This window comes from Cricetulus griseus, chromosome 2 (genome assembly GCF_003668045.3).
Source record: "Cricetulus griseus strain 17A/GY chromosome 2, alternate assembly CriGri-PICRH-1.0, whole genome shotgun sequence".
NCBI classification, from domain to species: domain Eukaryota; kingdom Metazoa; phylum Chordata; class Mammalia; order Rodentia; family Cricetidae; genus Cricetulus; species Cricetulus griseus.
Window position 1 is genome coordinate 40,766,909 of NC_048595.1, and position 13,178 is coordinate 40,780,086.

The 13,178-nt window shown below is 40.9% G+C and overlaps 1 protein-coding gene across 2 annotated transcripts in view; it reads right to left on the reverse strand.

Annotated features, from left to right (window-relative positions):
* Positions 1-13,178, reverse strand: part of Nrdc (nardilysin convertase) — a 65,128-nt gene that overhangs the window by 11,806 nt on the left and 40,144 nt on the right. For both annotated transcript variants that reach the window (XM_027402437.2, XM_027402436.2), the window contains 7 exons: positions 12,288-12,408; positions 12,150-12,208; positions 11,852-11,906; positions 8,241-8,345; positions 5,689-5,812; positions 2,893-2,979; positions 1,289-1,408 (listed from right to left, as the gene is read on the reverse strand). In XM_027402437.2, coding sequence (XP_027258238.1) covers positions 1,289-1,408; positions 2,893-2,979; positions 5,689-5,812; positions 8,241-8,345; positions 11,852-11,906; positions 12,150-12,208; positions 12,288-12,408 — 671 coding nt within the window. The remainder of the gene's footprint in view (positions 1-1,288; positions 1,409-2,892; positions 2,980-5,688; positions 5,813-8,240; positions 8,346-11,851; positions 11,907-12,149; positions 12,209-12,287; positions 12,409-13,178) is intronic.

Consider the following 13,178-nt stretch of genomic DNA (forward strand, 5'->3'; position numbering starts at 1 on the left):
TCTAAAGAAGCTGAATAAATGGCAATTACAATTTCTATATTTTTTTAAAGATTTCATTTATTTATTATGTCTTCTGCCTGCATGCCAGCAGAGGGCACCAGATCTCATTCAAGGTGGTTGTGAGCCACCATGTGGTTGCTGGGAATTGAACTCAGGACCTCTGGAAGAATAGTCTGTGCTCTTAACTGCTGAGCCATCTCTCCAGCCCCTCTATATTCTTAATAAACCATTCAAGAAAAACTGTGATGGCACAGCTCAAATCCCCAACTCTGGGAGACTGAAGTGGGGGGGGGGCACCATTTGGAGGCCAGCCTGGATTATATACTGAGTGGAGTGTTGGAGAAAGGAGGCATGGAGAGAAGGGTGAAAGGGAGGCTGTTCAGGTCATTGATTAAATGGCAGTCTCAGACTATGATTCCAAGACACACACAACAACAACATAGTTCGGGCCATCACCTAAAGGATAAGGGATTTAAAGAGTCTGTTCAGCCTCACACTACATACGCTTTCTACTAAAAGCAAAGGGTAGAGATAAGCAGCTGAGGAAGATTTCATGTTACAATTTTGGATTAGACTTTCTATTATATCTAGGAATAATTTTCCTCATATCTTATTCTGTCTTTAAACAGCGTTCAAATATTATAATCAATCCTTTAAGGCAGTCAAATATCTGGTTCTAATTTCATTTTTCTGGGAGGAAAAATACTTAAAAACAATTTCTAGAATTGAATTTTTTTTTGGGGGGTGGGGTGAGACAGGATTTCTCTGTGAGCTTTGGAGGCTGTCCTGGAACTAGCTCTTGTAGACCATGCTGGTCTGGAACTCACAGAGATCTGCCTGCCTCTGCTTCCTGAGTGCTGGGATTAAAGGTGTGCGCCACCACCACCCAGCTAGATTTGAATTTTTTTTTTTTTATTTTGAGAGTGTGTGTGTGTGTGTGTGTGTGTGTGTGTGTGTGTGTGTGTGTACATGTGTGTGTGAGAGTCAGATGACAATTCTTAGAATCTGGTTCTTTCCTCCCACCATGCAGGTCCTGGCGATCAAAAGCCAGAATATCAGGCTTGGTATCACAAGTGCCATCTCACCAGCCCTAGAACTGAATTTCTATTTCCTGGAGAGCGGTCTGTCTATGCACACTCCTTTAAACATAGGAGCACACTATTAATCTGTAAGTGTAAAAGAGGCTTCAGGGGAAAGTGATGGGAAATGGAAGCAGACAACAGGAACAGAAAGGCTGCCACACAAGAGAAAGATTTCCCTACTTCATTCCTTAGAGGGCAGATCTTACCTTTGGGGATTTTGAATTTGTTGTCTTTCTTATACCATAGGCAACCTTGTGGAGTATTCACAATTTTAGCAGGGTATTCAGTTTCAGGGCAATCAAAAGGCTTCAATGTAAAGTCCGTGGCTAAAAAGAACAAAAGAATGATCATTTTTCAAATATTGGAATACAATGTACACTTAGCCTTACATTATATGAAAACTGAAAGTGTCTAATTTCCAACAGTAGATTCTTCTCTCTCTACATTCAGCTTCCGTCCCTTTCTCAAGTAATTATTACATAGGAGAAGACGACTTTTGAGTCAGGGTACTTGTATAGCTCAATCTTTGAATGAACATGTTCTTCAATAGCTATATCTTTTGCCATAAGGACTTGTAAAGGTTACCAAGTAGTACTGCTAAAAAAAAGCCTAACATCTTTTCAAATTAATGGCAAACTGCTTAGTAAACATGTTGATTAGGTAAGAGATAGTTGATTTAAAGAAAATGGAGAATAAAAGATGTACATAATGTATTTATTAAAAAGTACTGATGGGGCTAGAGAGACAGTAAAAAGCACTGGCTGTTCTTCCAGAAGATCAGGGTTGAGTTCCCAACACCTACGTAGTCAGTCTCAACCATGTAACTCAAGCCATGTGGGTGCTGGGAACTCAACCCTGGTCCTCTGCAAGAGCAACAAGTGCTCTCAGCCACTGAGCCAGTTCTCCAGCCCCTTGACATAGCATTCTAAGGACTCACCACACTGTAATATATATGAATGCTTCCTTTCTTTACATGACTGAATAGTATTTTAAAGTGTGCATGTACCACTTTGGTTCATTGGCCTATGGCTCTTGTACCAAGTGCTGATGTGAGGGTGCAAGGACATGGATGTGAGTATCTCCATCTCTTATGGACACAGATGATGCTGGGAACTGCTGGGAAGGAAGGTGTCCCGAGTAAACTATAGCTACAAACTTTGTAAAACCTCCAGTTTTTAACTTTCTCATTGAAACTCAGAAATATATTTGCCAATGCAAGCTAATAGATAGGTCTGCAGATATAGGCCTACTTAGAACAAAATGTTTTGAAATAACACCACTTCTATATGCAATTAAACATCTGGCTATTGTCTATTCACATAGACTTTGTAAGTTTTCAGCATTCACCACAGCAAACTCAAACCCATTATGTTGACTTCCCAATTCATCTTCTCTTTAATACATTTGCTCATGGGGAGGGGAGGAGTAGGGACAGGGACAACTTGCAGGAATTGGTTCTCTCCTTCCACCATATGGAATCCAGGGGTGGAACTCAGATCAGACTCAGTGGCAAGCACTCTTACTTGCTAAGTTATCTGGCTGGACCTGTTTCACAGCCTTCTAAAGTTTCTTCCTGTGAAAGGATCAGCTATGAATATTGAGAGCCTGGTTCCTCTAGTGACTCAGATAAGTCACTTTGCATTTCTGAATTTGTTTTTTCTCCACTGGAAAACAAAGAAAATAGTAATTCCCACCCCCAGAATACTGCTGATATCCTAAAATATGAATTCACGTGTAAACACCATGTACTCCACAGCTGTGTTTTATTAGCACATGGACCGTCATATACTATGAGTACTATTTTACTGACCTATGTACTTGTTTTCAGCTGGAAGATGAAGATCTGGATTTAAGTCAAAATTAGTCTTCCACAGTTCAGCCCAAGAGTTTTCAATATCTGTAGAGGGGAAAAAACAGATGGATCCAACAAATAATGCAATGCTTAGAAATCTCTTAACAAAGGCCGACCTGGTCTAGAGTGAGTTCCAGGACAGCCAAGACTGTTTCACAGACAAACCTGGGGGGGGGGTAAAGGGGGAGGAAGGATCTCTTAACAACCCAGCCATGAACTGGCCTTCACCACTAAACTTCCCCTCAGGCATAGCTACAAAACCTAGGGACCCATCGGCACTGCCATCATCTGAGACAGTGTTTGGAACGCAGAACTTGGATCCTACCCAGACTCTGATTCAGAGTCAGTCTTTCTTCCCTCCTCCCTCTTCATTTTTGGAGAAAAGTCTGATTACTGGAGATCCTTCTGCCTTGAGTTCCTGGGTACTGGGATTATAAGCATGTGCTAAGCGACACACATGCACAGTGAGTCAGACAAGTGTTCTTTAGCCTTTTTCTTTCTTTCTTCTGTGTTTTTTTTTTCTTTTTTAAGAATAGTTTGGTATTTTAGTTTGCATAGAGCAGGAGCTAGGCAGTTATGCCTCCAGAGACACATTTCTCTAAAACAGTGGTTCTCAACCTTCCTAATACTGTGACCCTTTAATACAGTTCTTCATGTTGTGGTGACCCCTAATCATAACACTATTTTCATTGCTACTTCATCATTGTAATTTTGCTACTGTTATGGATCATAATATAAATATCTATGTTTTCAAATGGTCTAAGGTGGTCCCAGTGAAAGTTTTGTCCAACCCCCAAAAGGGTCACAATCCACAGGCTGAGAACTGCTGCTCTAAAACAAAGTGAAACCAAGGGCTGCAGCGCACTTGGAGGTGAAGGCAGGAAATTCTGAGTTCCAGGCCAGCCAGGCCTACATAGCAAGACTTTGCCTAAAAACAGTAAGTAGTATCAATGAATAACCAGGTTTAAAAAAAAAAAATCTACCTACCAAATAACCAATTAAGTAGGATATTTTCACTAATTCAAAAATATAAATATAGCAGAAAAGAACTGCTCACAAAGTATGTTTCTTTCAAAATAAATTTTTCAAAACTTATACTTTTTGCCAGGCATACTGGTACACTCCTTTAATGCCAGCACTCAGGTAGAGAGTCAGGCAGATCTCTGTCAGTTTGAGGCCAGTATCCTGATTGATTTTTGCCAACTTGACATGAGCACAGACATATCTAGGAAGAGGTAATCTTAATTGAGAAAATACCTCCATCCATATTTGCCTATAGGAAGGTCTGTGGGTATTTTCTTGATTGATGATTGATATGGGAAGACCCATCTCATTGTGGGTGGTACCACCCGGGCTGGTGGTCCTGGGTGCTATAAGAAAGCAGGCTGAGAAAGCCAATAAGCAGTCCTCCTTGAGTGATCTCTGTTTCAGTTTTGAACCCCAGGTTCCCACCTCAAATTCCTGCCCTGACTTCCCTTGGTGATGGAGTGTGACCTGACAGTTGTAAGAAGAAATAAACCCTTTCCTTCCCAAGTTGCTTTTTTGGTCATGACATTTTATCACAACAACAGAAACCCTAACTATTGTACCAGGAGTGGAGTATTGCTGTGTCAGAACAGGCCATGTTTGTCGGGAGAATTGTGAAAGGACTTTGGAACTTTGGACTAGAAAAGCCATTGTTCATAGCTTAATGAGCTATTGTGGGGAGTTAGAAGAAAATGCTAAGAATAGTTGCAGATGAGAAAAACCTTAAGACAGCCATCCCCAGCCTGGTATGATAGCACATCTATAATTCCAGCACTCCTAGGGAAGGGCAATTTGAGGCTATCCTGGTCTACATACATAGTAAGTCTAGGATAGCCAGGGCTAATATAAAAAGACTCTTGTCTTTAAAAACAAAAATAAAAACAAAAAAAAAAAACAAAAGGTAGCAATCCTGGTCTATATAATGAGTCTAAGGTCAGCCAGGGCTACAAAGTGAGGCTCTGCCTAAAAAATTAATAAAAATTAAAATTACACACACACACACACACACACACACACACACACACACACATATGTACACACACATAAAATTAAAAATTTCCAGCTGATGGGGCTGGAAAGATGGCTCAGTAGTTAAGAGTACCTGCTGCTCATGTACCCACACAGCAGCTCACAACTGCCTGTAACTCTGGTTCCTTAGGATCTGACACCTGGCTTCCATAGGCATCCACATAAGTAGATTGCACATAAACTCATACATGTACACACATGCACACACATAAATAAATCTTTTTTTAAAAATCCCCAGCTGGACCAAGGGGGAGCTCATGAACACCAGACTAATAGCTGGGAAGCGAGCATAGGACTGACCCCAGACCTCCTGAACATGGGTGTCAGTTAGGAGGTCTAGGCAATCTATGGGGTCTCTGGTAGTGGATCAGTATTTATCCCTAGTATATGAATGAACTTTGGGAGCCCACTCCACATAGAGGGATACTCTCTCAGTCTAGACACACAGGGGAGGGCCTAGGTCCTGCTCCAAATGATATGACAGATTTTGAAGATCCCCCATGGAAGGCCTCGCCCTCCCTGGGGAGCAGGAATGGGATGGTATAGGGGATCAGTGAGAGGCAGGGGAGGAGGGGAGGGAGAGGGAACTGGGATTGACATGTAAAACAAACTTGTTTCTAAGTTAAATAAATTAAAAAAAAATAGTTTTATTTAAAATCTCTAGCTGAGTCAGATAGACTTAACAATCACAGTCTTTACCTTCTATACTGTACTGAGTCCCAAACCACTTCTCCCTGAGATCACATCTTCCTTCATTAGCACCAGACAGAAGAACAAGGTTTGCCTTCTGAGGAACCAGCTTATTAAGAGCTTCAGCAATGACCTAATAGAGGGGACAGGAAGTGAGATGAGAGAAGGGAAGAGAAATATAAACAGTAACAATTTAAGTTAATACACTCTTGTTAGAAAAACAGTTGCAAGTTACCCTAGTGTCTTGATGTCAGTGAACTGTTTCTAATTCATGAACCTCCTAGTTTTTAAAACTCTTAAGTTTATTATTATTTCAAAACCTTATTTTTACTTCCATTGAGATATAACTGACAAAAATCAAGTTTGTGTCCTCATGGTGCTTTTAAACGCTGCTCATCTGGCCCCTCATGCTCTAATGGGACTTCCAATAAATAAGCAAGTCTGTCACCTACTGTGCTATCACTAGGTGGCAGGAAGCAGTGATTAACATAAGCTATGTCTTGGGCCAGATAACTCTTCATTGTTGGGTTCTATCTTGTGCATTTTAAGAAGGTTCGCACAATCTCAGTCTTCTACCCACTAGGTCCTAGGAGTACCCTATACCCCATCCCTAACTGTCCCAAACAAAGTATCTCTAGACACTAACAAATGTTCAGTGAGGGCAAACTACCCCAGGTAGACAAAAGCTACCCCATAGGAAGATGCTTGTTCTTAACTCGTTCCCCATGAGTGGAGGAGTGGCTGACCAATTGTTCACTTGCACACAATATTATACGGAAGTCTTTTTTTATCCTCGTAGCCCTGGGGATTAGACCTAGGACCTTGTGTGTGTGTGCATGTTAGGCAAATCCTCCGCCACTGAATTACATCCCAAAGGTTCTTTCGACTTCTTCTGCTCCCTGAGTGCTGGGATTAAAGGTATGTGCCACCATGCCTGACTAAGTTTTAAGATTTTTAACTGTCGCCCCTCAACTGAAGAATGTATAGAGAAAATGTGGTACATTTACACAATGGAGTACAACTCAGCAGAAAAAAAAACAATGGAATCTTGAAATTTGCAGGAAAATGGATGGAACTAGAAGAAACCATTCTGAGTGAGGTAACCCAATCACAAAAAAACATGGTATGTACTCACTCATATGTGGATTTTAGACATAGAGTAAAGGATTACCAGCCTACAATCCACACTGCCAGAGAGGCTAGTAAACAAGGAGGACCCTAAGAGAGACAGACATGGTCCCCCTGGAGAAGGGGAAAGGGACAAGATCTCCTGAGCAAATTGGGAGCATGGAAAGAGGGGGGAGGGAGCTAGGAGAATGAGAAGGGGAGAAGGGGAGGGGTGAGGAGGACATGAGGGAGCAGAAAGGTTGAGTCAGGGGAAGAATAGAAGATAACAAGAATGGAGATACCATAATAGAGGGAGACATTTTAGGTTTACAGAGAAATCAGGCACTAGGGAAATGTCTGGAGATCTACAAAGAAGACACCAGCTAACAATCTAAGCAACAGAGGAGAGGCTACCTTAAATGCCCTCCCCTGATAATTAGATTGATGACTGACTTATATGCTACCCGATAGCCCTCATCCACCAGCTTGTGGAAGTAGAAGCAGACACCCACAACTAATCACCGAACTGAACTGGAATCCAGATGCAGAGGAGGAGTGGTGAAAAGCAAAGGGGTCCAGACCAGGCTGGTGAAACCCACAGAAACAGCTGCTCTTGTTCCCCAGACTGATAGCTAGGATATCAGCATGGGACTGATCCAGACCCCAGGAACATGGGTTTCAGTGAGGAAACCTTGGAAATCTACAGGACCTTCTGTAGTAGTTCAGTACTTCTCCCCAGCATAGGTGTGGACTTTGGGAGCCCATTCCACATAGAGGGATATTCCCTGAGCCAATACATACGGGGGTGGGGGGGGCTATTCCAAAGGATATGATAGACTCTGATGACACCTTATGGAAGGCCTCACCATCCAGGGGGAGCAGAAAGGATATGTGATAGGTAGGGTTTTAGTTTGGGGGGAGTGGTAGGAGAGGAGGGAAGGGAGAGGAAACTGGGATTGACATGTAAAATAATCTTGTTTCTAATTCAAATAAAAAAATCTGCAAAAAAAAATTTTTTTAGCTGTCCTGGATTTCCAATTAAAAGTAGGCTAGGCAATTTTTTAAAAGAATACTTAGAATAGAATCAAACTATATAAATCTTAGAAAATGCCTTAAGTGTTTTAGTACTTGAAAGTTTTTCATCCTTTATATCAAAGATAAACAAATGGGGTTGGAAATGTAATTCATTATATGACTGCTTGCCTAGTGTGCAAGAGGCCCTGTATCTGACACCGGTACCACATAGGTTATCTTCAATTACACAGCAAGTGTGAGGCCAGCCTAGGATATATGAGACTGTTTCCAAAACACAGAAAAGATGGCCTTGTGTTAAACAAACAAAAATCCTGACTAAACTTACCACATTCTCTCCATTCTCACAGTTCTTAAAAACAACTCTGCTGTTTTTCACTAACTCTTTCCTAAAATGAGTTCTAAACTGGACTGCTCCTTACTTCTGGCTTGTATTCGAACAGAAGCTGATCTCCGGTGAGAAAGTCCTGAAGTGGGTAGAGCTGCATGTTCTCACACATGTTCTCCACATACTCCACGGGATCTGTCTGTAAAGAAGTACAGTCACTGTCATTTCATAGGAGAGCTGCCATTAGTCCATCACAACACGCAAGGAGGAGCATTTGAGTGGCTCAGGACTCCAAGAGAGCAACCCCATGCTGCGGTGCCAGGAAACTTCACTTGCAAAGTGCCACCCTGAACCCAAGACCAACCTACTCTGCTCCAGTCATACTAGCCTCTTCATGAGAACAGCCCAGCCCCACAATGAACTCTGTCAAATGCCTAACATGACTGTTATGTCCATACAGATGGGGACTCAAGACTGAAGCACTACCAGTTAAAAAGTACTTGCAAGATGAATCAAACTACAATGGGTCATTAGATAATAGTGACAAGTAGAAAGCACAAGAGTAGTATCAACAGAAGGAGACAGGACTGGAGAGAGAGAGGTCAATAGGCACAGGCCCCACAGGACAGGAGCAGTGACGGTGCTCTGCAGAGCAGCAGGGTAACTACGGGGAACAACAAATACTTCAAAATAGCCAGAAAAAAAAGGAATTTAAACACTCCCTAAATAGATACAAATGTTTTGGTAACAGATATGCCAATTACTCTGATCTCAGCATTACACATCGTATATATGTATTAAAATCATACTGTACTAAAAAATGAACATTTATTATACTGTATAAAAAAGTTTCTAAGAAGTTATATTAATCAGTATGGTATCTCAATAAAAGTTAAAAAAAATGACCAGTTCTTTATAAGGTAGAAATAATTTTCCAGAATAAAACAAAACAAAATAAAACAATCAACTCAAGTGTTTACTGCAGACCCAAATACACTGTGATGATTTGAATGAGAATACCCCCATAGGCTCATATGTTTGAATACTTGGTTCCCAGTTGGAACTATTTGAGGATTAGGAGGTGTGACCTGTTAGAAGAGGAGGTGTGTTCCTGAGGGTGGGCTTAAGGTCCCAAAAACCTTCCACCTCCGAGGCCACCACCCCCTGTGCAGTCTTGGCCTCCTGCTTGCAGTTTGAGGTATGCAGCCATCCTCCATCATGGACTCTAACCAACCCTCTGGAATCATAAGCCAACTAAATGCTCTTTTATAAGTTGTCTTGGTGCTGGTGTTTTATCACAGCAATAGAAAAAAAATAACTAATACATACCCAAACTCTGTTTTTACTTTATTTTGAGACAGAGCCACACTAAATTATCCAGGATAGCCTTTAACTCACTCAGTAACCTAGGCAGGCCTTGAACTTCAAATCTTCCTGCCTCAGCCTCCAGAATAGTTGGGAATACAGGCTCATGCCATCAGGCCTGGCTCTGTTTTACCTTTTAATTTAAGATTTATTTATTTACGCCTTTAATCCCAGCACTCAGGAGGCAGAGGTAGGTGGATGTCTGTGAGTTTGAGACCAGCCTGGTCTACAAGAGCTAGTTTCAGGACAGCCTCCAAAGCCACAGAGAAACCCTGTCTCGAAAAACCAACAACAACAACAAAAAAGATTTATTTATTTATTACATATATGGTGTTCTGCCTGCACACCAAAAGAGGGCATCAGATCTCATTATACACAGTTGTGAGCCACCATGTGGTTGCTGGGAATTGAACTCAGGACCTCTGGAAGAACAGCCATTGCTCTTAACCTCTGAGCCATCCCTCCAGTCCTGTTTTACCTTTTACATAAGTTATTTTTAGTAGCTTCTTCCTTGAAATGCAATTGCTCTAACCAACATGGTAGAAACCTGAGCAATTAAACTCATTTGCTCTGACAAAGGGACCCTACCTCAAAGCTGACCTGTGATGCAAAAGCAATAGACTGGTACTGGTAAAACGTATGACAAGGCTTCAATCTCTAGCCTCACAAAGGAAAATATGTACACACATTTTTCAGTTATAATTTTAGATTTTAGACTTAACTTACAATTCTAGATTTAACATTGGAAGCTATAATGCATAAACCACAAAATCAACCCTTTTAAATAGTTTTTATATTTACAAAACTGACCCATCATGATCACTAAGTTCCAAACACTTTCATCATTCCCCAAGCTCAGAGTACTCACTGCCCTCAGTTCAATAGCCATCATCTGTGTTCTGTTCCTCTAAATTGTTTTTAGCAAAATCTCAATCATTCGATTTTACCAATAAAGACTCAGGAGCCAGGTGCCAGCAAGCTCAGAGAGGCAGAGAAAGCACCCAGCTGACCTCCCTCCTCCACTGAAGTCCCTGGGGGGTGGGGGTGTCACCTGTAGCTCACTCATTTGTATACAAATGCTCACTCTGGCACTCTGGTACCTCCCCTTATGATTCTGACTCCCATGTTTGCCACCATAGCTGATGGGAAAACACACTCCTGGTAAGATGGCAGGACAAGACTTTATTTTTGGGTGGGGGGGTTACCAACTCTGTATCAATCAATCTACTTACAGGGAAGAGTGCATGCAGGGCCCTCTAGGGACTCAGGTGAGACACTGCAGCCTTTCTGCTTCACAGAGTAAGACTTTCATTTCACTTTTAGATGGCTTCAAGGATAGAAAACACACTACAGAAGAGTCAATACTAACTGGAGTTTCTGCAGCCTTCCTCTTGAACTTACATCTTCCCTGCTTATGGTATACACTAACTGACAGAACAGACTTAGGTAGCCATCAAAAAAAGCCATCCTTTTCAGATGGTCTGACTAGCTATAAATCAGAGTTCTCATAGCTAGGGCCCTTATATCAGTGGACAAAATCAGGGAGACCCTGAGTTTGGTTGGGATGAAATTACTTATTTTTATTATGACTATCAGAGGCTATATACATGGCTTAGCGGTAGAGTACCTCCCTAACATGCAAAAGGTCTAAGTTCAATCCTTAGTACCATGTAAAGATAATAAGTATCAATATCAGTAGTACCCAAGATAATATGAGCAATGTCTATGACTACCACCCACAAAAATCACAATATAGTTATCATAGATATTTAAAATACCATGTATAGTCACTGCTCAAATGTTCTTAATATTACACATAGTAATTACTATTGATTACCTAATATAATGTCTTCATAATATTTGAATTCCCAAACTACTGGATTCCGTGGCAAGCTCTCCATTGAATGTTTATCAAAGGGATAGACAAAACAGGTGATTACATAGAAAATGGTCACACATGATGATCTATGTAATGGGCCTAGTCTTGCCCTGTAACTATAGTGCTAAACACAAAAGTGTCAAGGCCATCTTGAGAGGCACAATTAAAATTCCAGTGACACGGGCTGGAGAGATGGCTCAGAGGTTAAGAGCACCGGCTGCTCTTCCAGAGGTCCTGAGTTCAATTCTCAGCAACTACATGGTGGCTCACAACCATCCGTTATGGGATCTGGTGCCCTCTTCTGGTGTGCAGATATATATGGAAGCAGAATGTTGTATACATAATAAATAAATAAATAATAAATAAATAATTCCAGTGACACTTTCATAAAGTAGGACAATGATCACATCAATTCCAACTTGTTCATAGATAACATGCAAAAATAATTTGACTTCTAATACCTGTTCTTGGTAATGAAATTCATTATCCTCAATTTTCTGAATCTCTTCAAAAACTCTGTAAAAGAGAACATGACAATTAGAAGATAAATTAAAATTTCTCATTGCAGTCACCTATAAGAAAAGAGACATAAAAATAAAAACAGCACTCAGATGGAGAGGGACCAGGATACAGAACCAATAAAGGGCACAGTAAGAAATGACATAACACCATCTTGTAGGACTAAAGCATGTCTGTTGGCAGTCTGAAACCAAAATTGTACTAGGATCAACTCAGTTTCATTCTAAGAAATTTTCTTACCTTTTCTCTGGGCCTAGCTCCTGCAGCATTTTTAAATACTGGAAGACAGCATGAGCAACCTGGAAGCAGAACACTTCATTAGTCTTTTGCATAAAGCAGAATCTAGAGAAAAGAAATGTATTCCATTTAATTACTTACCTCAAAAAAATGCTCATACCCCTCATCAGTCAATGTAATAGAAATGCTGAACACAGAGTAAGTCGAATTTTGCTCAAAACCTGTCTCGCCATTTCCACCAAACAATGCAAGAGCCCAGCACCTACAGTTGGAAAAATTAACCTAATCAGTAAGCCTTTAAATTAACAAAGTCAGCCAGCTTCCTGTGTAGAATTTTGGAACCTGAGCTTTTGATGTACACAAGTACTTTTATGTATTAAAGGGGTTTGGTTTGTTTGAGACCAGCTCTCACAACAATAGCTCTGACTGGCCTTGAACTTGAGCAATTCTACTGCCTCTGCCTCCCTAGAGCTGAGATTACAGGGTTGTGGCACCACCTCGGACAATAGTAAGTTTTCCAAGTTTAAATTTTAGGAATTACAGTAGATTTAGAAGTCACCAGAACCAAAGAGCAGTCATATTTTCCTGTACAAGCAGCTTTATGATGTCAATGTGATTCTTAATGAAAAAAAAAAAAAAAGAAAGAAAGAAAAACATACAAATTGCCAGGCGTTGGTGGCGCACGCCTTTAATCCCAGCACTCGGGAGGCAGATGCAGGTGGATCTCTGTGAGTTCGAGGCCAGCCTGTTCTCCAGAGCGAGTGCTAGGATAGGCTCCAAAGCTACATAGAGAAACCCTGTCTCAAAAAACCAAAAAACAAAACAAAACAAAACAAAAAAACCATACAAATTAACCACTACATACAGTTACTAGGAAACATTTCACTTACCATCTTTGATTCTGTCTCCTAAAAGTCTTGAAACAAATAAAATATAACCCAACTCAGAAGGTCAAATGAGTTTACTTAGAGACCTTAAGCTATCCTATATGGTTATCCAATAAAGCAGCATTGACAGTAGATTGTGTCCTGG